The 26,230-nt window shown below is 39.5% G+C and overlaps 2 protein-coding genes across 5 annotated transcripts; both read left to right on the top strand.

Moving 5' to 3' along the window:
• Positions 1-624: 624 nt before the first annotated feature.
• On the top strand, positions 625-16,691 carry LOC103469104 (uncharacterized). 4 transcript variants are annotated; one of them, XM_017303928.1, is made up of 7 exons: positions 625-692; positions 8,414-8,541; positions 9,215-10,369; positions 10,712-11,029; positions 11,364-11,481; positions 13,678-13,791; positions 16,496-16,691. In XM_017303928.1, exons 2-7 carry the CDS (start codon positions 8,463-8,465, stop codon positions 16,665-16,667), a joined length of 1,956 nt encoding a protein of 651 aa, XP_017159417.1. In that variant the 5' UTR covers positions 625-692; positions 8,414-8,462; the 3' UTR covers positions 16,668-16,691. The 4 variants fall into 4 exon arrangements, with proteins under 4 accessions (XP_017159417.1, XP_017159402.1, XP_008414830.1 ...); XM_017303913.1 differs by lacking the exon at positions 625-692 and adding an exon at positions 7,076-7,308; XM_017303901.1 differs by lacking the exon at positions 625-692 and having other exon boundaries at positions 7,343-8,541.
• An 860-nt stretch (positions 16,692-17,551) lies between these two features.
• tyrp1b (tyrosinase-related protein 1b) lies at positions 17,552-25,819 on the top strand. The gene is made up of 9 exons (XM_008416636.2): positions 17,552-17,631; positions 18,303-18,661; positions 18,868-18,976; positions 19,667-19,880; positions 21,540-21,744; positions 23,827-23,994; positions 24,269-24,448; positions 25,273-25,419; positions 25,505-25,819. The coding sequence occupies exons 1-9, from the start codon at positions 17,618-17,620 to the stop codon at positions 25,708-25,710; spliced, it is 1,602 nt and encodes a 533-aa protein (XP_008414858.1). The 5' UTR covers positions 17,552-17,617; the 3' UTR covers positions 25,711-25,819.
• Positions 25,820-26,230: the final 411 nt, after the last annotated feature.

The raw sequence follows: 26,230 nt of genomic DNA, 5'->3' as shown, positions 1-26,230 counted from the left end.
ATAACATACATACATACATATATTCTACTCAAACACTCAAGCGCACACACCAACACTGAAGTGCAGTGGGATTTTGAGACAGGAAGCCCACAACATAAATATCCAATTACCAAACACATCAAAAGCACCAAGGATGAAATATTGATAACTTTGAGATATTTATGTAATCCACAATGGTGCCTTATATAAGTGTTCCATTTACAAGGAGGAGCAGAAATGTTCAGGGAGGTATTGTGTTTTTTCCCTCCTTTTTTTTTAACATCACAGAAAAAAAAGGAAACTCTGTTGGCAGACTATGGCAGTAGCATCTGAGAGCAGAGTGCCTTCAAGTGTTTGATCAAATGCGACTCTATGTCTTTTTCTCCCTCACACTAAATGAAACACTCAGACCAGTGGAAATAAAGGCAAAGTGAGTGATGACTTAACCAGAAGTGAAGCTCTGCTCTGGCATTAGACAGACATTTATGATGGCGAGCGACCGGGGTGTTTTATTTGCCAGCTCATACGCGCCTGTCATCGTTCGGCGATGGAGCCTGTTCCAAGCATATGGAGCTAATTGGGGGTGGGAGTGGTTTGGGTTTCTGTCTTCATGGCTCTGCTTTGAGCTGCAGATCACAGACTCGGTGCAAAGGCACAAACAAGCAAGGAAATGTGGATTCTCTCTAATTAATTGTACATTTTCTCCACTTGAAGTGAGTATTCTGAGAGATGTGGGCATGTAGAGCCTGCATGTGTTTTCATGTGTGAGGGGAAAATGAGGGGGAAAACAGGGAAAGACTGAATACATTGACTTAACTTTCGTGCCTTATCAACAAGCCACTCTTCATGGCTTTTCCTTTGAAACTGCTGTTTCTAACTAGTGTAGAATAAATTATAGCTCCAAATAGGAATAATAATGAGAGCATACATTATTTCTGTTGTTGGTACTGGTTGATGTTGTTGTTTGTGTCGGCAAGAAGGCTTAGATCTCCTTATACGCAAGGAGAGAAAAAAAAAGGTAACTTCTCTGCATGTTTTATAAGTTTGGGTGATGTTAATGGTGACCCAAAAAGATGTCCTAGATATTTAGGGAACATCCTTTTGAAAAATTCTTGAAGCTACAGACAGAGGAGCAGAGTGAGCGAAGGGAGAGAGAAAATGAGAGAAGTGGGAAACCAGGAGAGGGAATGATTAGATGAAACACCACTTCTGTGTTATGAATGACTAATATCTCTCATTTCACCAAACAAAACCTGCCTTTATTCCCAAATGTTTCACCACTCGCGACGTTTGGCACTTTGAAGAGTGAGGGCTGGATCATATGGAGGAGTGTGCAAATAAACTCATTATTAATATTATTTAAAGCATATATCCTGCTCCCAAACCGTTTTACTGGCTCATCATCTCCCTGTTACCTTCCCACTGGCACTTTCCATCGGTGGAAATCCCTGAAGCCATTTTTGATGCGCTTGTGTCAGTCGACACACAGCTGGTCTCTTAGGTGACTGAGGTTTCAATCCCAACACATTGGCCAAACCACTAAACCATGACTCACCGCTGTTACATTATTTTATTATCGTAGGCTGTACAGTCCAATTGCAGTAACAAAACGGAGATAATATGTCAGAGTCAGAGAATATGTACTTGCAGTGTGCCACAAAGTTGGTTTGCAACAACCTGCTCTACATTTTCTAACCTCTGTATTTATTTATTTATTTATTTACATTTTACCAACACATTTGTTATGACCGGAGGTAATACTAATGTTTTTAAGAGGCCCAGCAAAGCTCCAGACTTTCTGATGGAAAATCTGCAGAGGCAGTTAAAGATTAGGGTGATGGCAAAGAGTCCTTCCAATCTCAAGGACTTGGGGCTCAACACCAAATATAAAAGACCAGTGGAAACATACAAACAGTTGGTTTACATTACAGGAAGGTTTTGATTGTTGTAACGCAAATAAAGAAATTTCCAATTAATATCTAAGAGACAATAAAATAGATATTTTTATATATTTTTTTAAATGTATTTTTTATCTTATCTTTCGAGAGACGCCTGTTTCATTTCCTATCAAAAACGAACTTTTTGTTGAATGATAATAAATTATAACCGGTCATGACTGAGCAATTTTGTGCATACTTGTAAATATTATCATCACAAAGTAATATGTTTTGTTAATTCAATTCAAAAAGTGACATAGAGACACATTTGAAACACGTATTTTGGGTAATTTTGATTATTATGACTTTCAGATAGAGAAAATAAATATTTTTTTCCAGAAAATTTGAATATTAAATAAGACTAAAAAAAGAATTTTAGGAATTGGAAATATACTAGCATGGTAAAAATGTTTGTCCATGTACTGCGGATGATAAGCACAGTAGGAGTAGGGTTACCTCTCGCTTTGGTCTTTCCAAAGTCTTCAATAATTTTGGTGTCTCCCTAAGCACTGACTGCAGCCAGTGCTTAAATTCCTAATAATATATTTGGTTTGCAATTCTAACAAAGGCTTTTACTCTCAAACGTGTAATTTGTACATTATTTACTTATATGCAGTAATATTGTTCTCTGCTCTGCTCTTCTACCTTTCTACAAACTCCAAATGATCTAAACTTTTTTTTCCCTGAGTTTAAGGTAGAGCAGCCCCTTGTAGCAAAACATCAAGCAGCCACAAAACAGAAATCCCCATATTAGTTCTGAGGCACAGAAATATTTTCTTTTCGCAGCATGCCTTTCAAAGTAATGAATTTCAGAGGGAGGATTCTTCTGTGACTGCAACGAGTCTCCGTCTTGTGCTGATGGGGGGCTTCCTCCTCGCACCAAGTAAAGTAAACAACAAAAGATCTGACACATATGCAGAAGACAGATAAAATGTATACACTTGAAATCCTTTCAGGCAAAAAAAAAAATATATAGGGAAGATCAAAATAAAGAGGCACAAAAATATGTGTTGGAAGATACAGATTGACTCTTGATAAAATCCAGGTTCCTGGATTTTACAGACCTGGGACAGAATCATCTGAGACGGGCCCCTACCGAAGGCCCTCTGTAACTAGTAGAACATTATCAAACATCTCTCCTTTCCTCTTGTCCTCTTTCCTGCTTCTCAATGCTCAATGTTTTTATAGATGTCTCAGATTCCCTCCTCCTTAATCAAATCCTAGATGATATCAGTGGCTAAAGGCAGTGGCGAAGGCTAAAAGTCAAAAATCAGAAATGTATCCATCATGTAAAAAAAAAAAAAAATCAATAGCACCAATATATTTTAAAGGCCTCAGTTTATCACTCAATTGAAAGTCAATCAATATTTAAATCAACCATATGATTTAATCTATATAAAGACTAATGTTTTATACAGGTACTTTTTATTTCTTCTACAACTGTACATCATGACATAATTTAAACTGCTTCCACGTCAGTGAATCAAGCCCTAATATCTGATTGCTTAGCCTGAGCAGAAACTCGGCGGCACCCCAATCACCTTTTCTACATCAGTATTCTGAGAGGTTTTCATGTCTTGTGCTAAAATAAATGTATGATGTGCTGCTGCACATGACTATTACAATAATCAAGCAAAATTACTCATGTTAAATTAAAAATAATGATTTTCATAATAGTTCTTAATTAAGATAGAGATGTTGTGTGTCACGTGCATCTCCAGTTTTATTGAAATGTTGATATGTAATAAATATGTATTTTGTGATTTTCAAATTAGGATTTTTAGGTACCTGCTGCTGTGAAATCTTAGACTTTAGCACCAAATGTTGTGCCCCAAATCTTTATTAAAGCAGTCTTCTAGTTTCTTAGCAAGCCGAGGCTCTGCGCAGCAATAGCTCTACACTTTGCTTTCTACAGAGGGTTTGGACAATTTCTTAGAAGCAATTGCTTGGTATAGACATGTACTCTTTAAGTTGTAAATGAACATAAGTGCTGAGCTGAATGACATCTTCTCCAGCTATAAAATGTCCTCAAACATTCGTCTTGCGCCGACTGTAATTGCTCAGTATTTGGAATCGTGACCAACGCAGACAGAATGGCTTCACTCACTTCCTCCGCTGCCACAACCATGAAGGACTACAATTCAAAAACTCGGCGTCATTGTTCACAGCTTCTGTTCGCTGATTAATCTTGAGAAATTGAGCTCAATGAGACAAATCCCAGACAGAGCACTGAAGAGAGATAAAAATCAAACGAAACTGGCAACGGTCAAGTTACTATGCAGAGAAGTAGCATTTTATGGACCAGTCACAAACCTAAAGTTGTAGGTAGAGACAGGAAAATGAACAGCTGAAACCTATGGCCCCATTTTGGGTCAAGCCAACAGGATCAACTGCCGTGGTAATCTTCTGAGAAACACGCCTTTAACTTTTGTTTGCTCTCCTGCTTCACTTTAGCACACTCATTACAGCTGTACCTCTCAGCCGTCTTGTCTCATCTGAAGTCTTTTAGGTAAAGGTGGTCATTAACGACTGTACCGTTTCTTAGTTTGCTTTAGATTGCTGTTACTCTTTGAGGCATTTTCACTGCTGCGCCTGGGCAGAGGATTTAATCCTAAACACCACTTATGTGTTTGGGACTGGGGTTTTCTTGACCACAACTTCAGGAAGAATTAGGAAAAAACATTATACAAAGAGTCCAGCTATAACACCTACCTCCAAAGAAAATTAGCTTTGCTTTACATCAAAACGACCTCAAAAAATTGCTGCTAGGGCTATTTCATAAGAAAGAACAGGCTGCCAATCTGTGAGGGTTGCTTTGCTTTCTCCCCCGTGACACTCTCCTCCCAATTTCAGAATAGAGGTGGGTGATCTTGCATTATTGGATAATAAAGGAATTAGAATGTGTTGATGATCTGTCAAAGCAGAAAGTGTGAAACTGATTCTGTGGTCTTAATCAGACCAGCCAGTTTTTATTTCTTCCCCTTTCCTTCAACTAAAACTAAATAGATTTTAAAGGACATGTAACTGCTTACTGCACTATTGGTATTTTATTAATATTTTTATTATTATCCATTGGACTCATCTTCTCAGAAGTGCTAATGAAGACACTTAGCAGCTGATGCAAAAATGAGTGAACACTTTGATGAATGTTTACTTTTTTCCAGAATAGTCTAGTTTGAATGCTTAGCTTGCAACCAACTTGTCTGACTTAGCTAAAGATCAATATTGTATCTGGGGTGTGTATAAACTCACCTAAAGCAGCAACAGTAGCTTCAGCTTGTTTGCTGATGATTTTCGCAATAATTTTGACAGAGTCTTTTCTGTCTAAAATTTGTTTAGAACTGCACTTTGGCGTAAGTGTTACAAACATTTTTAATAGCTATGCTTTCGTATAAGGGAAATTATGATTATGTGATGATTTTGGTGCCATATTGCCCATCCACACTAAGCAGTTGTGACATCACTAACGCAGAGCTTGCTCAGTACAACCAGCACAACCAGTGTGAGTGCATCTGCATAGAGGGTATGTGGAATTTTGTAACTTGTAATGACAAAAAGAAACCACTTTTTACTAAGAAAAACATCTTATGAAAAACCAAACTAAATTCCGTGGGCTGTATTTGGGAGAAGATTAGATAACTGGTGGTATTTTTCTGATGAATCCTTGTTCTGATTATTGGGCAGATCTGGAGGATCATTTGTCTGAAAATATGGCAACAAGTAGCACCTACAATCACACAACTTGTTATAGTCCATGTCTATTCTCATCAAAGGCTGTGGGCCTAATACCAGTCCAGCCAATCTTTATTCACTCCCATGAATAAGGATTGGAATCCAAATATCCTCTAAGAAATTTATTCTAACTATTCAGCCATAATTTATTGACAATATATCCAGCAAGAATGATAAGGAGATTGCACAACCGTCAGAGCATTTACATTTTTGAACAGTAAACATTAAACTCCAATTATTGTCTCAAAAGTTGAAATACTGACCGTCAGAGTAAACAGAATTGATGACCACTGAGTCTTTCCATAAATTTTACATACAAGCTAAAAAAAAGTTTTAAAGCTTCTTACTTTAAAAAAAAAAATTGACAAACAAGTACCGACTCTTCCTGCCTGTAGGTAGAGCACATCAACAGGACAACTCTACCATCACACCTCTTTGCAAGGCTTCTCCTGGTTCCTCCTTCCTAAAATTAGCACAACTCAAACTAGAACTGCCTCACAACAAATGCTGGCCTGAGCATGCAATGGTGCTGTTGCTAGTTAAACTCAGTGGGTCAGGGTGGACGTTAACGTTTACTACACAGCAGCGTCTTCTCGTGGAAAGAAGCATCGGAAATTCCAGCATGTACGTGTGAAATGCAGAGGGCGACTCCTACGGCTTCACAGCAGAGCACGAGGTCCTGCTCCGCTCTCCCCTTTCGCACAACGTAGTCTCGGCAGTTGTCCAGAAAATATGTAATTTTCTTAGGCCAATTACTCAATTATGTTTCAATTTACCTTTTTTCAGTAATCACTTTTATGATTACTACTAATTATGGAACCCACACATCTGCAATTAGTCAATATAAGGTATGCAACTGTGTTAATCTCTTTCTGCAGCCCGGTCACATGCGGTGTCTCAAGTTCCATTGCCTTGTAGCACAAAGCCCAATGTGAAGCACATGTGACTGTATTAACCTTTCTGAGCTACTCTGCGGCAGTCACTGAGGAGGAAAGGAGGAAAAGATTAGAGATCGAAAGTTAGAGACGGCTTCAAAAGCTTTTTTGACAAAATAAAAACTCAGGAAAGAAATTGCTCCATTTCTCATATAATTTGCTGCCCCTCTGAAACTCCAAAGTTTCAGCTCTTGTATGATTTTGTTTTGTCACAGAGAACAGAGACTTTTCATGAGCAGGAGCACGGATTTGGCAGTGAACTGTCAAGTGATTCACGCTGAAGCAGAGATCACAGTGCGGCACCCCATGTGACTTAAAAACCTACACAAAGACCAGAGAGACTCATACTGACATATTCCTCTACAAACACCGAGGATGGGTCTTTATTATTTTTCTAAATTCAAAACATTGAGTGTGCGTGAAGAGATGCCTGGAAGAAAAAAAAACACAAAAAAAATACATAAACTGGTGGGTTGATAAATCTGATCTGGGTTTATAGTTGTGTAAGGCACATTTTTGGCAGGAGAATAAATTGTGCCTCTGGTCAGGATCAACTGATTTCAGGGAAAACACAACAGAATAAATAACTCTCACAAAGGGTGGAATTATTAAGCAGATTACAGAGCGACTATAGCACATGTTGACTCCAAGGGTAGACTGATTTGATGAAGCAAACAGAAGAAAATATCTCCATTTCACTTCATGTCTGCACCTGGAGTAAAAAGGTAAACAATTTTATTAAGCTGTCATATCCCCAGCATTTAATCCATTGTGACAACAGAATTAATAGAAACCTACCGTCTAAGGCTGTTAAGTCTGATTTCCCCGAATGAAGAGATCTAATTGTGCTCAGTACAAAACGCTCTATTCACTTTATCGCTGCTGATGACTTTTGGGATTTAGTGCAACAATAACCGTTTTAACAGAATCCAGCGAAATGTGTCACATTAATAACTAAAATGAATCTGGTGGTTTTGACCAAGAAGATTTCAAAACAGCAAAGAGGTTTAATTGCAAGAGATTTATTGTTAGAAATAAGGCCAAATATATGCATAGCCCTTGCATTCAGATTGGTCTCATTATAAATAATATAAATTAACTGCTGTACAAAATGGTACCAAGTGACTTTCCATTGCCCCCAACTATACAACATTTCTGACAGCGCATACTTTTCTCACAAAGATCCCAATTTATTCAGTACATGCTTCACGTTATGATATAGCCCATCACAAGCAACAGAAGCTTGCACAGGAACATTAAATGCTTCTTTTTACCACAGATAATGCAACACGTTTAGAAGTCCATCCAGTCTCACTAAGGAGTTCTAGTTGCTGTTTCAGGCACAATACTTTGGACGCACATGTGAGTTTAGTGTAAGAGATGAACCTAAAAACACAGATGTGACTCATCCATAAATGTGGGTTGCCTCCTTTCTTTAGAGTTATTTAAACTTTTTCCAGATGTATGGCGGTTTTTTGTCTTTTGCACTCTCTGCTTCTATCTCAGGCCTCGGTAGCCGCTTAACCCTACATTTCACAGCGCTACTATAATTGCTCCTCATAAGTGTGCTGCGTGTGTGACATGTTGCCGATACTTTGCTGCGGCCCTTGTAGGAATCTCAAAGGCATTTGACAGTTCAGTGCTACTTCGTGTAGAGACACTTGGTGCTATGACAGAACTCACTGTGGCAATATTTGACATGGAAATGTCTGTTTTTTTCACCCTCCCTCACATCTTTGTCACCTGTGAATGTTGTAGTCCACCCATACTTTGTGTGGTTTCTACTGGTGAACAGGCTAACACCTAACATTTGGGTATTCCTTTCAACAGCAGGAGGAAGTTGACAATTCTTTGGAAAGACTTGGATGTTTAGTAGTGTATGTTTTTGGACAACATGAGGCACTCCATACTGAAGGGATTCCTGGTGGTTTTGCTAACACAACACAGCACATCTGAAGGTAGGCTGATATTATAAAACATACTCTGATACAATGACCATGTAATTGTAATCTGTGGTGACTGCACAGGGATTCGTAGTCTAAATGAGGGAAAAGGTAAGTGAGATTATGTCTTGTGAAAGGAGGAAATACAAAATTTTCTCAATTAAAGAGAGCACCTACAGAACTGCAGGCCTCCCTTGCCTTAGTTTAGGTTACAGTTTAAGGTTCAGCAATAAGAAAGAGACTCAGCTAAGATGAAAAACCTTAAGGCCAAAACGCTGTGCAAAAAGAACACAAAGTTCCACCTCACAGTATTGGAAAGTATTCTGTGGACTCATGAGACAAAAATGTCTCACGAGTCTTTTGGTGTTGGTACTATATAACCAAAACTTTCAAGGAACTTCATACAGTGAGGCGCATGGTGATAGTGTGATTTTCTGAGGCAGCATTGCTGCGTCACAACAATGAGCGCTTTCTTAAATTATTTTAAAAGCGTATTTTGTATTTTCTCAAGTTACATTTGTTTGATCTGAAACAATCTCTCAGAAGATGCAAAAGGTAAAATTGCAGTTCCACCAATCCATAAATTTGTTCATCATCATTTCATCAATAACTTTATAAATACAGAGCATCGCAAACTATAGATTTTACTTATCCAAAACACATAAAATGCTTGGCTATATATTTTCAGACATGTCTGCCCCCATTCAGTTCCCAACTGAGGCTGCCTACCAAGATGGCCAGACCTTTCTCCAGGAACCAGAAATTGTGCCTTTAGTGTCCACTCCCAGCTTGAAGGACGTTCAGCAGGCAATGCAAGAAGTCTCAGAGCAAGTGAAGGACCGTGGAGCAGAAGAAGTGTTAAAAGAACTGCTTGAGAGGGTGGTAGAGGCAGCTCTGGGTCAGATGGAAGCAGCTGTTCAAGAAAAAGATATGGCTGTGGAGAAGGAAGGGGTAGAAGAAGATGCTCAGGGAGAGAGGGAAGCTGAGGAAGAACCTGAAACATTGGAACCACTCCAAGACGGGACGAATATGACTCTTGAGATAGGAGATAATGGTTTTGAGAAGAGTGAGGTAGAAGCAAGGGTGGATACATTTATAAATGTAGCTGGAGGGGGTAAAGAAGTTGTCAAGGAAGAAGGGGAAAAAGTAGCTGGATCTGTTGAAGAGACGACAGACAGAGCAGCAGTGAGTTTGAAGGTTACCGGTGAGTCATTATTGGAAACTATATTAACTCAAGAGGCGGTGGATGGAGCCTTAGAGGAGACAGAAGGGGATTTAGAGGCTGCGAAGAAGGACAGCGAGGAGCAGGTTGTGTTGATAGTTCTAAAGAATGCAACTGAAAGAGAAACACAGGATGGAGAGGAAACACCAGCTACTGTGGAGGTGGCAGTGGGCGTACAGCCAGAGCAGGAAAAAGAGGAAGAATCTAAAGCTGGCCTTGGAGTGGCTGATGAAGAACAGATAGAGAATAGCAGGAGAAAGGAAGCAGCTCTGCTTGAGATAAGTCACACAGACCACACAGATGGAGGGAAAGCATTACTTCATCCTAATGATCATGTAATACAAATAAAACCCGTCTTTGGAGAACCGATAAAAGAGGAGAGAGCGGCCAGGAGAGAGGAGAACGTGGATGGACTAGAAAAACCTGACGACAATGGCTTAGTGGAGACAGAAAAGGCAGAAGCAGAAGGTACAGATTTAAGGACAGTAACAGTAGAGGCAAAATATGGTGAGGTTGTAATCAAGGAAGGATCAGTGGCCGTGGTGGCTGAAGGAGGTGACAATGCTGGAGAGGAGGAGCAAATTGCTTTGGAGGATTCAGAGGACAATAAAGGGGATCAAGGTGAGATATATGCAGCTGCCATGAAGAAATTTGTAAAAGTGGAATCAAAGCCCAACAAGAAATCCAAAATCTTTATAGACATGTTTTAAACTGACCGAATGTGCTTACTTTAATTTGTATTGCATTTTTTCCATTGATATCTAGAATTTTCAGAATGTAAGCATGAAAACCATTTTAAAATTTTTCCTTCCACTTTATAATGATGAGCTACTTTGTTTTACGCCATCACATAAAAGCTTGGGTATGACCACTTTTACAAGACGCTGTAGTTCCATCCTATTAGCAAAATGTTTGCCTTTTGCGTAATGTTTTGTGTGTCATATTACACATCTTCTCGTTTAGCGGCAATGGTGATCGCTGGTCCACAATCTGAAGAGAGTAAGAAAGACTTCGCAGAAAAGAGACCTGAAAACCAACCCTCTACCCCAAACCCATTATTTGTTGCTGGTACAACTGAAGATAATACTCTCATTGAGGTGAAATCTAACCATCAGAGCAGGACCATCACCTCAAATCCTGGATTTTTGCCACACAACCATGGCAGGATCCAGCCCACACTAGATAAGTTTGAAAACAATGTTTTTGCTGAATATCATCAGGAAGAAGGAGAGAAACCGAATGGAATCAGGGACCCAGTGGAAGTTACACCTGGAAAAACAGGTAATATGGCGGAAAAAAAGTGCAAGCATGCTACACTTACTACGAAGAAATTTGAGGCCCATTCACAATATGGCTCCCATCATAAAAAGAAAAAAAAATCTATATTTAATACATATACTTTTTCACCACCTCCAAGTAGACTAGCTTTACATAAGCTAATAGTGAAAAAAAAGATATTTTTTATAAAACAAGGTAATTTAAAAAAAAATATTAACATAAAAAAAACAGAATTCTAGTTTATCTTTTTGTTTAAAGCAGTATGTTTATTGATTCATTTAATTCAGTTCCTCCTGGTTCTCTTTCCTTGTCTTTTGTTGGTAATATATTTGTTTAGATAAGAATGAGCAAGGCCTCGAGGCATGGAAGACTGGCGCTATTTTTACTGCAGTCTTCTTGGTTTTGGAGACCGTCGTCATCATTATCTACGTCCTCAAATGTCGGAACAAGAAAAGGTAAGCAGTGACGTTTCTGTGCATTAAGGATTGCAAAAAAGCTTAATAAAAGCCAGAAAAGAAAAAAAAAATCAATGTAAGTGAAACAGAAATTGCTTCAGAGTGAGTGACTTCTGACTGCCACTTCAGATAACTTCAAAAGAGATCCGGGTTCAATGCACTTAAGTCTTAACCCTTCTCATGAAACACTTATGCAAAATTTTAAAATAACTTCTTCTAATCCTTTGTGATGTAAAGGTATTGTGTAAAAAATGCATGTGAAATGTGCCTTCTAATGGAACAAATAGACTGAACTGAGGATAAAAGGCAGAGTTGTGTGTGTGCCAATTTTCTTTTCTTTTATTAGTTAATATTGTTAGAACCAGTGTTCAGTGTCTGCTGAGTCCTCAGTCCCTATAGATACGAACAAAATCTGAATTTACAGTCCAAACTAATGTGCTGTAATTTTTCCCTAATTGGGTTTTTGGTTGCATAAAATGTTACATAAACTTTGAAATACAAATGAAAATACAATAAAAACACAACTCTCATTTTGGCCCAACAGTGCCATGCCTGCCCGAAAACAAAAGAAAATGTAATTAATTTACTAAATAACATGATTTACAAAAACAAAATAAAAAAGAAAATGACCTGGACCGTGTCTCAGAACCAAAAGTTCACTATTAATTTGAAGGACCATAATATGTAAGTGTTTAAAAATCAGTTCATTTTCAGTGCATCCAACATAATACCAGTTCAAAATCAATTTCATTTCATCCATTGTGGCTTGATTACTAGAGCTGCACTTGACAAAATAACTTAAATGTGGAAAAAAAAAATTATTTTAATGAAAAGATTTCATTAAAATAATTTGTAGCATGATGTGGTGGCATTCCACAGTAAATTTCTTAATAAGCACTTCATGATTCAACGTTTACAACTAGATGCAAGGTGCATTCTTTGTTAATTAGCTTTGTAAGGAGCTTAAGGAGCTGAGGCTGGTCTCACTCAGTTGCTTTCGAGATCAACTCAAGTTCTCGTGGAAGTCTGACCAGGGTAAAGTGAAATCAGCATGAATCAGAGACATTTCTGGAAAGGAAGACAACTTTTGGACACAATAGATAACCCCAAACTCTAGCCAAAATATGTCTTGAAGCCTTCCATCTAGTATGATCATTTGGAACAGCCAGATAATACATCCAACAACAACAAAAGCGTGAATCCCCCTCCGATTGCGATTACTTTAACCCTTTCATGCATGAATTAGGATCCTTTGAGACAGGATTTTTTTCAACATTTGTTTTTTTAATTTTCTTAAGGCATTAAAAAAGGTAGGAAAAAAATTGTAAAAAAAAAAACAAATTATTTTTATTTTATTTTTTTAGGTGATCAATTATAATTTTCTCCAAAAACAAAGTTGTTATTTGAAACATACATCAGTAGTATTGTTCTTTAGGGGTTATCTGATGTCACAATTTTTATTTATTTTTTTACCTGCAAGAGTCGTCTACAGTAGAAGGAGGGACTGGCATGCTTTTTTGTCTGTCGGCCATATTGGATTTGACAAAAATAATTTCTTGCATTTGCAGCTAATGGCCAGTAGTTGATAGTGTGTTTTATGAGGCATTGGTGTCCACTTCAGTGGTCTGTGTGCATTAATAACATAAAAATCCACAAGAAGCACAAGAAAATGGCTTCTAGACAGCTGTCCACTGTAGTGACAACTATGCATGAAAAGGTTAGGGATGTGCATGTGACAACTTTAGATTAATTTTTGCAAATTATGTTTATTTTTTGTATAAATAAGTAGAAATAATAATTCTTACATTAGCACTACTACTAAATACATCTAAGCACTCATTTTCTTAAAGCTGAAACTAGCAGTCTGATAGCTAGCTGTCGAACCAACAGGCCCACAATCACAGATGGGACTCACAGCAGTGCTGGTACAGAATTGCCTCTGATGTTGCCCAAGCTGCAGTTAACATTTCAACACTGGCGGATGACGAAATGAGGAGAATGTGCTTTGTGTTGGCTCTGGATCTCCTCTTATGTTCACAAAATGATTTCTTTTTTATCTTTATTAGGATGTTTTTATAGCTTTCCAGCACTTGTCCGAAGGCTTCAGAGCAATGCCTTGTTCATTTGCAAAAGGGCAACAGGAAGCGAATATGACAGTGATAAAGAGACGTTGTTCATGTGCTTCTGTGTGAGCAGCACACCAGCAGCCGTGCAGCGGGCTTGTGAGGAAGCGTGTGTTGAACCAGAGACAGAGATGGGAGGCGACTGCAGTGACGACACTCTGACAGAAGACAACGAGAACTCTCAAGAGTATGTTTACTCACGAAGATGTTTGGGATGGTGGAAAAGATGCGTAAAGTGCATATACGTAGAATGGAAGCACAGTTTATATTTTCTTTCCTTTGTCAGAAAATGTTTGGAAAAGGGCATCGAGTGTATTTTGAATTCTTTAGTGTAAACAATTATTTTTCTCAGTTGATCCTTGGATTGCTATTTAAACGTATCAAGAAGAATGCTATGAATGAAAAATAGATTCAATTTATTACATTTTTATGAGACATGTTATTGTATTCTTCTTATGTTATAACCATATGTTTATACAGAGATGAATCAGATTCGCTCCAAAACGGTTAGTGATATACCTCGGAAAATGGATCAAAATGTGCATAAAAACAAGTGCTACTTTAATATTGTGCACATATGTGAAATCAGGTTGTTGCATCTTTTTTGTTTTCAAATGTCCCCCAAACAAATTGGTACAGGATGTGTGTCATTTAGAACTTTAAAATATGATTTTGAGAGGATTTTTCACCAGCTTTGTGTTATTTTATGATTCATTGCATCATAAAAAAAAGTTTAATTCATTATCAACTAGACCAGCCAAATGTCAGATTTTCAGACCGTCAGCTGACCAAATATCACGCTTTGACCTAAGAACCTGTGGCTCCAAGACAAAACCAGCTGTGTGCTTCTCAGCTGATTACCTCTAGGGAATTTTGTGGCCAGCATGCTCAGGATTCTGCTCTTAGCATCACATAAAAGACTGAAAGTGCGAAACAAAAGAGCTTTACTGGGTAATGGAGGTAGCAGTTTTGGATCAGTAACAGACTGAAGGTGTTGATGGAAAGAAAGTAGAAAATGTGAAATGTTTGGCTAATAAAGTGTAAAAGAAAATGGCAAAATTGAATTTAAATGAATATTGAACAGCAGAGCTATCACAAAACAGGTTCTTGTGAAGTGACATAATCTGAACATTTACAGAAAAGTTGTCATTATAAAATTACTTTACTATAATTAGTGTTCACAAACTGCAGAAGTTACTGCAAAAAGCGTTGTACAAGTTCTATTTTGGGGAAGGGAATGATCTCAGACTGAAAAAGAAATGCTGTTTATATACATGCTATGATGCAAGACAGCATGATGCAAATTAAGCTGTAATACAGAAACAGTAAGAACAAGAGAAGCAGATTTTCCAGAAAGAAAAAACAAAGATTCATATTTTTCTACTCTAAATGCTCAATGTGGAGGGTAGAAAATGTATGCTAAAAGCACAGAAACGCTCTGCTGTAAGGGAAACTCGGTAAAAGGCAATAAAACAAGTTTATATTATTAATGTTAACACCATGCACAACGATTTATTTTAATTTGATGGGCACTGCATAATGTAAACATTTCCGTCTTAATCTAAATGTTAGAGGCAGAAGTGCTGCTCCACCAAAGAGATCGCAACTAGTCAGATGGGTCTTCCGTTGATGTTTAAAAACCAAAATGATTACAGATAACTATTGACATTAAAAGGACAAATTACATTGCTGCTGATCTATTGGAGTATTTGATGTGGTTTTATTATTCTAAAAACCAGATGAAATCTGTACTTTTAAGGTGTCTGTATGGATCAAATTATAAAAAGGAGCAAACAAAGGCAACAGAAAATCTCGACATCATACCTTTTGACAACTATTTAAGAGACATCATAAATTACAATCCACTGCAGTAAAATATTAATGATCAAAGAATGCAAAATGTATCAATATTTCGCTTCTTCCTGTATTCCACCATTACTCTGCATTTTGTATTTAGCATAGACTTGGCAGTCAGAGGTGGGTTTACCTGGAACAACCTTCTCCGACGTTGACTGATGCATAACCCCTCAGGCAGCACAGCTGAATTTACAATCTCATTGCTCCAGAATAGGCAGGTTGCAGCAGTAAGCGTGGCACATGTAAATACATGCAAAGTAGCTGTCCAAGTGGTAAGAAAATAACAACTCACTTATAGTATCTGAACCTCAAAACATTGCTTCATCTAAAACAAATGAAGCACAAGGTCAGGCTTATCATTGAAAAATTACAAAAGACAGTGAGAGCTTTAAACCTTGGAAGTGGTTTAACTGGCAACATTCAGTCAATTTCTGTTTTACTTTGATTCTTCCTTTTTTTGGTGAGGGAGGTGGGGGGGTTGTGCAAAATTTCTGCAAACAATTTCTGAAATTGCACTAGACGTGATGATGTTAAAGAAGTTAAGAGGTGCGTGTTCAAAATACATTCATCCAATTCTGAAACTATTTTGCCTAGGACAGCATCACCTGCAATTAGTCCATAATGTCAAGTTATTTATTTATATCTGGATGTCATTATCTCCCAGTGTGTCTCATTTGAGCTGTGTGTCTCCATCTGCTGTGCAAGCCATTAAATCAACAGCCCTTCCTATGACAATAGCATTTCCTCTCAGCAGGATATTAAACAGCAGTCCAACCGCCTTTATAAGGGGGGAACATATAAAATTTTCTCTGTTAGTTGTTTCTGTCACCCCAACATTTAAAAAAAAAAAAAGTCTGTTTTTATCTAAAAAAAAAAAAATCCTGATCTATATCCTATTTTTGTCTTCTAAAAGACACATAATGCACTCACATTCACCTGTTTTTAACCTCAAAGTTCCCTTACCTTTTTTACTTTTTAAAGAAAAGTATTTCCACACAAGTGTTCAATCTCTCCAAACTCTCCTTTTTTGCCAGGATAACCAGACTCGACCCATCTGATGTGGCTTCAGCCTTGGCCATAGAAAGGGAAAAGCAAATAGATGGAGATGTAGTAGGCATGTTGAACTGCTCACCAAGCTCCACAGAGATGCTGCCCAGTCCAGGACCAGGATCAGACTCTTTACAAGACATCAGGACTCCCATATAAGACACCCATTTCTTTTCTTTTGCTTTAACTGAATAAAAACCAAAGAGCCATTTCCTACCCAACTGCTTTCCAAACCCATCATTTGGGTTCAACAAATAAGCCATCATTATATTGATTCCTGGTATTGATAACTGTCATATATCTGTGTGTGCAATAGAAACTAAAGACGTAACAAAAATGTGGGTGAACAAAAAAAACGATGCTTTTATTGGCCAAATGTACCGTTGGGCCCAAGCCTGTTCTTCTGTACATGCAAAAGAATGGTGACTGGCAAAATACCCAGAAAGTAGGCTGATATCTATAATATGTTGCTTTGAATTACATAGAAATGTTTTTAATACTGTAATGCTAAACAATGCTACCAAAACATAGAAGGCATCTCACCCAGATTAAAAAAACCCAACATCTTCACACATTTTGATACTTGGTTGAATTTATATTCTACAATGCATTATTGAGATGATGGATTTTATTGAGTTCAGCCCTTCAGGCTTTCCCTTCGAGGGGATTTTGTACACATGTACTACCAAGAATTTACTCCCAGTCATCTGTCTAACTTAACTCATAAGAAGTCATTGTTTTTACTTTTCTGATAGAAAAAAAAACAAAAACAAAAGGATTTTTGTGTGCACAGCTTCACCAGGAATGTCATCTCACTGCATTTTTCTGCGAGTGATCACACAAAGTGCCATCTTTGGAGCTATGATCACAAGGCATGTGAATAAAAATAAACGTTGAAAAAAAAAAAAAAAAGTATCTCTACTGTTTAGATATCCTCAAGTGTTGTGTGCAGCCTGCTTTGTGGAGCACGGCACTCGTGGATGTGTGTGAGCAGGCTGGCTCCAGCTCTACAAAAGTCCGGTCATGTGTCCAAAGCTATTTAAGATGAATCAGAGAAATGGGCTGATTCTTTGGGGGTAGGGTCACAATTTTGCAAACAGAGGAGCAGCATGCATCATCAGAGGTAGGGGTCCGCTTTATGTTCTCCGCTTTTTTTTTCTAAAGTACTATAATCAACTAAAGATCTTACCTTTTAATAAAATGAATGACCGCTTCAACGCCTTGGCAATCACTATGAGACTACGCTGTATGGAGATTAGAGACTACCAAGGTATAAAGATGTAAACCATCACCATTTTGTTTTCATTGGTAATTTCCTTGAGATCTTATTATCTCCGTTTGCTGCTCCAAAGTCATTAGTCACTCCATTCATTCCTAATCTACAAGCTTCAAAAGACAAGCAAATCCAACTACAAAAAGAAAGAGGGAGGAAATCATCTCTCACGAGCTACTGTTGAAAGCGCTTGAGCTTGTTACGTTGGAAGGCTAATGGGATTGTGAATTATGAATAATGACTTTCACTGCCTGCTGGGGCGTCTATGAAGTTAAGGTTTGATGATTATGTTGAGTCAACCGGCTTCAACAAAAGAATGCATACCCACTTGTGTTGTTGTGGAGCTTATGTGGAGTGTGTGTCAGTTTAGCGTTGAATAGCTTTTTTGTTTTTGCATCAGATGTCATCTGTGATGAAGGTTTTTAAAAGGTACGAAGCATCATAATCTCAGTATTTAAAATGTCTGAAGTAACTTTGTCTTTTCTTTCTAACCTGTTGCAAACTGAACTGGACTGTGTTAGCGTGTGGATTGCGGGTCCACTGGTGGTGACCTTGTGTGCCAGCCTCGCTTGGGCCCAGTTCCCTCGAGAGTGCATCACTCCCGAGGGGCTGCGGAGCGGCCAGTGTTGTCCATCCCCTACGGGCGTAGCGGGGGATGAGTGTGGCTCCAGCACAGGAAGAGGGCAATGTGTGACAATCGCTGCCGATAGTCGTCGCCACGGGCCACAGTACCCGTACGCAGGCCGTGACGACAGGGAGAGGTGGCCACTGAGATTCTTCAACCGCACCTGCCAGTGCAATGGCAACTTCAGCGGCTACAACTGCGGACGCTGCAAGCACGGTTTGACTGGGCCAAACTGTGATCAGAGGATCTCTGTAGGTAAGAAAATGGATTCTGTTTAGTCTTTAAAATGCAAGACAATGCAGTGTGCCCTGGTACGCCCTTTAGAACTTCACAAGTCAATCACATCCGCTTCTGGGATTAAGAGAGCATCTTATCATCTGCAGATAAAGAATACAAATGGTAAATGTTATTAACATTTACTTTTCTCTCTCTCTCTCTCTGTTCTGCCAACCTGACTCTAGTGAGGAGGAATGTCATGCAGATGAGCACAGCTGAGAAGCAGGCTTTTGTAAATGCCCTAGACCAAGCTAAAAAGACAGTTCATCCTGACCTGGTCATCTGCACAAGAAGGTATGTCATAGTTTTATGACATTAAGAGTTTAGTCGCACGTACAAGATTTCAAAGGAGAAAAAAATATTTGGATTAGCATGAAAGAACAGAAAAGGGAAAAGACTCTCGTGTTGCTGGAAGGCAAACAAGTAATTAGCCGCACCCCCAGATTAGCTCTACAACTATACATTGTCTGCACTTTTACAGACATTTAAATGTGACCCTGTATTCCTAACCAACTTCTGGTTGAAGTGAAATTATAAGAATGCTACCAGCTATATCAATTAGCCTGATGAGCAAATCATCTGTATGGAAAATTCCCTAACAGCCACACATAACCTTTGAAATCTCAGGAACGTATTGTGTTTCATTTTGTAAAAGGACTGCTTGTCACTAAATCAAAAAGTTTGTTCAAGTCCTGGCACATTTAGAGCACACCGACTGTAGTGAGGAAGAATGTGAGGAATAAGTCATATTAACTGATGAGCTAAAGGTAATACAGTCGACAGCTTTAACTAGCATAAATTAAGCTATGGTTTGGCTGAGAAAACAGCAATGAAACTAAAAATAAAAGCGAATAGCTTTTAAAATTTCTTGTGGGTACCAAAATGTCTGTCTCCCTGTGAAAAAGCTTAGACTTGGCTGTAAGGTAGAAATAATCATCTGATGCTTCATGAACTCTAGTGAACTGTGTTCCTGATGTGTCTTAGGTACCAGGAAGTGTTAGGACCCGATGGCAACACCCCGCAGTTTGAGAATGTCACCATTTACAACTATTTTGTTTGGAGCCACTACTACTCTGTCAGTAAGACATACCTTGGACCGGGCCAGGCTAGTTTTGGAGGTGTGGACTTCTCACATGAAGGTCCAGGTTTTGTCACCTGGCATCGATTTCATCTGCTGCAACTGGAGAGAGACATGCAGGTAAGTGGGGGCTTTATATTGATATTGCAGTGTGGCTTGACACACTGATTTTACAAATGGCTGATTTTAGCCATTTGTAAATGATTATCAGAAGAAGTCTTTCTAGGCTCCCCACCAGAAGCAGATTAATTCTAAAGATTACGATACAAGTGGTATACCAGCTAGCATGCTGTAATATGCTAGCTGCTGTACACCAGCTAGCATGTTCTACTATGCTAGCTGGTATATAATGCTAGATGTAAATAGTATGTTACAAAAACATCTGCTTCCCTGTGTATACCAAAAGAAGGCAGACATTTAACTTGACAAGGAATCCCCCACAACCCGCCCCCAAATAAAGGGTTAAGGTGATATATATATATATACATATATATATATATATACGCATTAGTATTAATTAGAGATGTGCCGATCAGGTTTTTTCCTGCAGATTCCGATCACCCATGAGGGCCGATCACCGATACCGATCACATAATTATTATTTTTTTAATCATAAGCACTACCGGTTACATTATGTGGAAAAAGGAACCATGAATTCCCCTTAATTTAGACAAAAACTTGTTTTTAATAACTTTTTCCAAGAAAAAAACAAAACAGGCATTCTGCAAATTGTACTGCTATCAGTAATATTATCTTTAACAGACTGAAAACATATGACGGATCTGAAGAGGCTAAATAATGCAAAGAGTCAAAATAAAACCTCTCAACATTGCCAAAAAATTCAAGTATAAAACTTAACATTCAAAGGCAAATACAGGATCCATTACAATAAACAATCCTGAGTTACTGAATGAAAACTTCCTTATAGCATGGCGGCTAGCTGATTACTGCTAGTTCTGATTGGCTGTTTCTGACTGAGCGGAGAAATTATGCAGAACAGGGAGATTGATTATTTTTTCAGAGATTATCTGTCTCATGTTAGGATAGCGAAAGTTTTAATACGCATGTAATTTTTATTTTTTTTAGGTTAGATGCTGCAGCTTTAAGCAGAGGTTCGGTGTGAGAGTCACTACCAGGTGGAGCAGAAGCGGCGCTCCGTCTGTGAAATATTACTAAGTGTAGCGCATAGCAGCGGTTCAACAGCGAGATCAGAACCACATTGCAGCTCGAAGACTTAACTAATTTTGCGGGTTATTTGTTTAACTTTCTGAGCGTCATGCTAATAACCCGGGTGAGTGTTTGTAGCTGTGCGCTGCTTTACCTGCTGTATGATCCTCCATACGTCTTTTGTACTGCAGTGAGCCTCGATGTAGCCAAACTCCGTCAAGTATGGCATTGTTTTTATGCCACATTAGATTCGTCGGGTTGATGCATTTTGACCTCCTTCACCCCACATGCTTCAATTTTCCGCCACAACACGCGAACGTCCTCATTCACTCAGTGCGTTATAGTTCTACACCGTATCACGTAGGATTTGTTGCTGCGCGTTTGCGCAGAGTGAAGGAAAGAGGAGACCAGCTGCACAGACAGGCTGATAAATGAGAAGCAGGTGATCGGTTTGTGTGATCGGTAACAAGAGACCGTGATCGGCGATCACCGATCATACTCTTTTTCACGGAAATCGGCCGATAAGGATCGGTGGCCGATCGATCGGCACACCTCTAATATTAATCATTTAATCCACCCATGCATAATTTTGCCCTCATGTCAACTGAACAGGATATGCTGGGTGATTCCACCTTTGCTCTGCCATACTGGAACTTTGCCATCGGCGGCAGCGAATGTGACATCTGCACCGATGAGCTGCTGGGAGCGAGGAGTGCCTTCGACATGAACTCCATCAGCCCCAACTCCGTGTTCTCTCAGTGGAGAGTCGTCTGCGAGAGCGTGGAGGACTACGACGTGCTGGGCACCGTCTGCAACAGTAAAAAGCCAGTTACACCGCACAGACACTCGCCTTTGCCGCTCGCCTCGCCGTGAAGGCGAGCGGTGCTGCTGATGTACAACATCGTCTCAGCTGCATCCAAAAAAAGAGGGCAAAAAGCTTGTAAAGAGAGCATGTAGAACATAAGCTGCTATAAATAATACCTCACAGCTGTTGTGCTAAATTCAATACTGCTGGCTATTAACAGTTTGTTTGAAACTACTCTGGTTGTCAGTGTTTGCCTTCTGGGCTGCACTAGAGCACACAGAGTTTGAAATATTCCCCCACTAGAGGACAATGGCGCTTCCTGAAATGTTCATGTTTTCCACAATAGGTCACGCGACTGAGGACGGAATAAAAGACTTTTGTGACTTAAAGCTGCATGAGCTGCTAAAAGTGACTGATTGTATTGGGATCAGCTCTCGTTCCAGGAGATTAGTCACGTTCTTTGCTTTTTTTAAAAGTTTTCTTTTTGTATGGAATTGAGTCACATCTCATTTTGTCAAAACACATAAGGGGGCGGAGGGTGACTGAAGTAGGTAAAAATACAAGTGATCGACGTACGAGTGTTCATTCTTTTCCATGGAGAGTCTTGACAGGTCGGGTAATTCCCGCACTAACAAGCAACTGCTCCTTAAATGGGTTGGGGGAGGAGGGTGGCAATGGGGGTTGCCTCATTTGTGCATCTGCTTGTTGAAGACAGGAATCTAGCAAGTCTACAGTTCCTTTGATCTCAGGGAATAATCTTCAAACACACATAACCCATTTATGTAGCCCCCCTGCTCGCATGTAGGAGAGAAAAGAAAGGCGCAGATCACGAGTGCAGGAGAGAGAAGAAAGAAGAAAACTTCAGTTCTAAAGCCCCCACACACTACCGTTGAGTCCGATTGAAATAAATTTATCTGCCATCCTGTCATGTCTAAGACTGATCTGACTGCTACAATGTACCACATGGAAGTAGACGGTAAATGACATCCAGCTGTGCTCCTAAGTTTACACACGCTGGTAGAATATTAGATTTGCCATTTTTCAGAGTTCATACAGAAACTTTTGGACCAGTCACGTTGAGCTTTCAGGTGAAACTGTTCAATGTTAAACAATTGTGTTTGGTCTTTCTGAAATTTCGACTACAACTGACCAAGTGATCTGGATCATAACCTTGAATTTATTCCATTATGATCTACTTACAAGTTAACACACACAAGTTTAAACACACCCCTCACCTGTTTTGTTTGATTAGATTGGTGCAGGTAATAAATAAATAAAAGTCATTAAGTTTTTGGGTTCCCTATAGATCACCTGGTGTTGTATTGCCATTGTTGATTTCAAGTATTAGGAAAAGTAAAGCGGCTGTTAAGGAAACGGGGAAAAAAAAGTTTATTTTGGAATGCCAAATGCTTTTCCAGAAGAAAGCCTTCACTGTGACAAAAAGACCAGTGAGCTTCACAACCTGTGGTGTAAAGTAATTTTGAGTTATGAGAACAAAAATCATCATGGCCATAGTCCCGATAGCAGCAACAGTGAAACAGAGGTGGATCTCTAATGTTTCAGGAATGTGAAACTAAGAGAAATGGAACAAATCTGGAACATTTCAACATGACAGTAATGCAAAAACACAATGTCTGATCAAAACAAATTGAAGGAATCTCAATCTGCTGACAATGCAATCATTGAACTACTTTGATATTTCAAAAAACTGAGCCAAAGAATTCGCAAGAACTTGTGGATTTTGCCAAGAACACTGGGAAGGTATGGCATCTGAAAAAATAAACTGCTTTATCCACAGCTGCAACAGAGATGCTTCCGTCTACGTCCCTTAGATGCAGGTGACTTTGGTAGTTTCTGTTCTTATAAATTACAAAACAGAAATAGCTTGACGATAAATATCTTCCCCCAGCCACTAAACTTCATTGAAAGAAATCTTCTTGTATGACAATTTGTGAACTAACCCAAAAATATCCACAAAAGCAGAAATTCTGCCAGAGCATAAAAATTTAAAGGCCCAACTGTATAACTGGAACTTATTTTTGCTTGATTCAAGCAACCTTGACTCTGTCCTTGTGCGTTATCCTTATCCTCAAGGTACTGAGAGCAGTCCAATCAGGAGGAACCCAGCAGGCAACGTGGCACGACCCATGGTGCAGAGGTTGCCGGAGCCCCAGGATGTGCTGGACTGTCTGGAGCTTAACACTTTCGATACTCCACCTTACTACTCCACCTCTTCTGAGAGCTTCAGGAACAGCATTGAAGGTATCCGGCCATCGGCTATTATTCACAGCTAAAGCAGCGTTGCCATTACCTCATCCATAGAAAGGGAAAACTGCAGTTCAGTTGCACAGGAAAAGAAGCTGAAGTTTGCGTGTGAAAATATCGAGATGAAAACTCAAGCCAGAAACTCTCTCTCCTGCAATCCTCCACCCACATGCACATATGGTTAGCTCCAAGACAGCATTTGCTGTTCCTAATTTTGGTAAATCAGTGATTTCATTTCTTTTCTCTCTTTTGTTGTTCTGTTTTTAACTAGGCTACAGTGCCCCCCAGGGGATGTACGACCCCGTCATCCGCAGCCTCCACAATCTAGCTCACCTCTTCCTCAACGGGACGGGTGGGCAGACTCATCTGTCTCCTAATGATCCCATCTTTGTCTTGCTGCACACTTTCACCGATGCGGTGTTCGACGAGTGGCTCCGCAGGCACCAGCCAGGTACGCTCAGAGTCCAGCCTCATAAGCTTGCAATTTCTTGGAAAAGTGTTCAGACTTCTTAAATATTTTTCCCTTCTCACAAATATGATGTTCAGTCTATCTTCCTGGGTTGTTATGTGCTATTCTAACATGAAACAAGAGAATAATTGTCAAGTAAAAGAAAAAAAAAAAAACGCCTGGGTTTCAAAATCGTTCACGATTAGAAAAAATGGTTCACATTTATATTCAGCACTCTATTCTGATATCCAGTGCATTTAAGTGCCTACAGAAGTCACCTACTTGATCAACTGAGTTTTGTATTTTTGTCTCAGCACAAATGCAGCTGCTCTGTGAGTGCGTTAGAGGTTTGTCACAGAAAATATTCCAAGCTTTAGACACAGAGCATCATCAGAAAATCAAGAGTCTTGCACAATTGGAAACCTACCAAGGCATGGCTGTCCACCTAATCCGACAAGCTGGTCAAGCAGAGAAATAATCAAAGAAGGAGATTTGATTACAATGGTAACTCTGGATGAGCTGCAGAGATTCACATCTCATGCACTGAAATTTGGTGACAGGAAAACTCTTACTCATTCACGCCACAGATGTGACCTTTTTAGGAAAAAGAGTAGCAAGAAGAAAATGATGCAAACTCCAGCTGAAAGTGAGTCTCTGTGTTGTTCTGAGATGAACTGGCTGGTTGGACTGGTTGTCCAGGATATACACCGTTGCTGTAATGTGACAAATGTGCCAAAGTTCAAACTATATGTGTACATTTGCAAAGCACAGTAAATTCAGCTGTGGCAAAAGAAAGACGTGTAACAGCTGTGACCATCTGCCGGTAGGTGAAATAGTTTATCCAGAAGAAAATGCCCCGATTGGACACAACCGCAGGTTCAACATGGTGCCTTTTTGGCCTCCTGTCACCAATGCCGAGATGTTTGTCCCTGCCCCTGAAAACCTGGGATACTCGTATGAGGTCCAGTGGCCAGGTGAGCAGCACATTCACACTCATCCATTAACATTTTTGCTCCCAATGACCCAGTTTCACCTCACCTGCATTCCTTTCCTACGCAGCTCGTCCCCTCACCCTGTCTGAGATCATCACGGTGGCCATTGTTGTGGCGGTGGTGGTTGTCGCTGCTGTGGGCGGGGTCATCGCCTGTGCTGTGCGTGCTCGCTCCCACAGCTCGGCCGAGGTCCTGGAGCCACTGCTGGCAGAGACCTACAGGCGTTACTCAGAGGAGGACAGGAGGCTGGACAAGCCCCAGTCTGTTGTCTGAGTCGACTTCTGTCTGAAGAGGGCCTGGCGACTTCACACATTTCTTCTGACTTTTTTTATTTTATTTACCAATCTCTTCTAATAAAGCGGAGGTGGTTTTATACCCAGAACCTGTGCTTTCTTTGTGTCATCTACTACTAAATTGCACATATCTACATTACTGATGCACATTTGATAATTTAGAAACAATGTCCCTTTCACCCCTTTTGCTCAATGTTAATCTCATATTCGACTCACACTCTGCCAGTTTATCTTAAGGTTTAATGGATCACACCATAAAGGCTGCTCCGATGTTTGCGTCCCCCATTTCTGTCATTCTGTTGTTTACCCATCCTTGTCATTAAGTAAACAGGCAGGGCTGTGTGAACAGACCGCAGACTGATCTTAAGACAGCCCTTTTGCTGCACGTGCAAATTTATTTGTCTAAAGCCTGGGGCCATCTGGCAAATCGCACCACTTAATGTTAATCGTCCACCTAAAGAATGGTTAATTCAGAGAGAGATGCAACGTCTTGATAACAG

This window comes from Poecilia reticulata, linkage group LG1 (assembly GCF_000633615.1).
Source record: "Poecilia reticulata strain Guanapo linkage group LG1, Guppy_female_1.0+MT, whole genome shotgun sequence".
In the NCBI taxonomy this organism is placed as follows: domain Eukaryota; kingdom Metazoa; phylum Chordata; class Actinopteri; order Cyprinodontiformes; family Poeciliidae; genus Poecilia; species Poecilia reticulata.
The sequence above is the reverse complement of the archived record's forward strand: the minus strand, read 5'-3'. Positions and strand labels throughout refer to the sequence as shown.

Coding starts and splice junctions, on each gene's coding strand:
- LOC103469104 (XM_017303928.1), top strand. CDS start 8,463: ATGTTTTTGGACAACATGAGGCACTCCATACTGAAGGGATTCCTGGTG. Junction 10,370..10,711: donor GGACAATAAAGGGGATCAAG/GTGAGATATATG, acceptor CTTCTCGTTTAG/CGGCAATGGTGATCGCTGGT. Junction 11,482..13,677: donor AAATGTCGGAACAAGAAAAG/GTAAGCAGTGAC, acceptor CTGTGTGAGCAG/CACACCAGCAGCCGTGCAGC.
- tyrp1b (XM_008416636.2), top strand. Junction 18,662..18,867: donor TGATCAGAGGATCTCTGTAG/GTAAGAAAATGG, acceptor ACCTGACTCTAG/TGAGGAGGAATGTCATGCAG. Junction 18,977..19,666: donor CTGGTCATCTGCACAAGAAG/GTATGTCATAGT, acceptor GATGTGTCTTAG/GTACCAGGAAGTGTTAGGAC.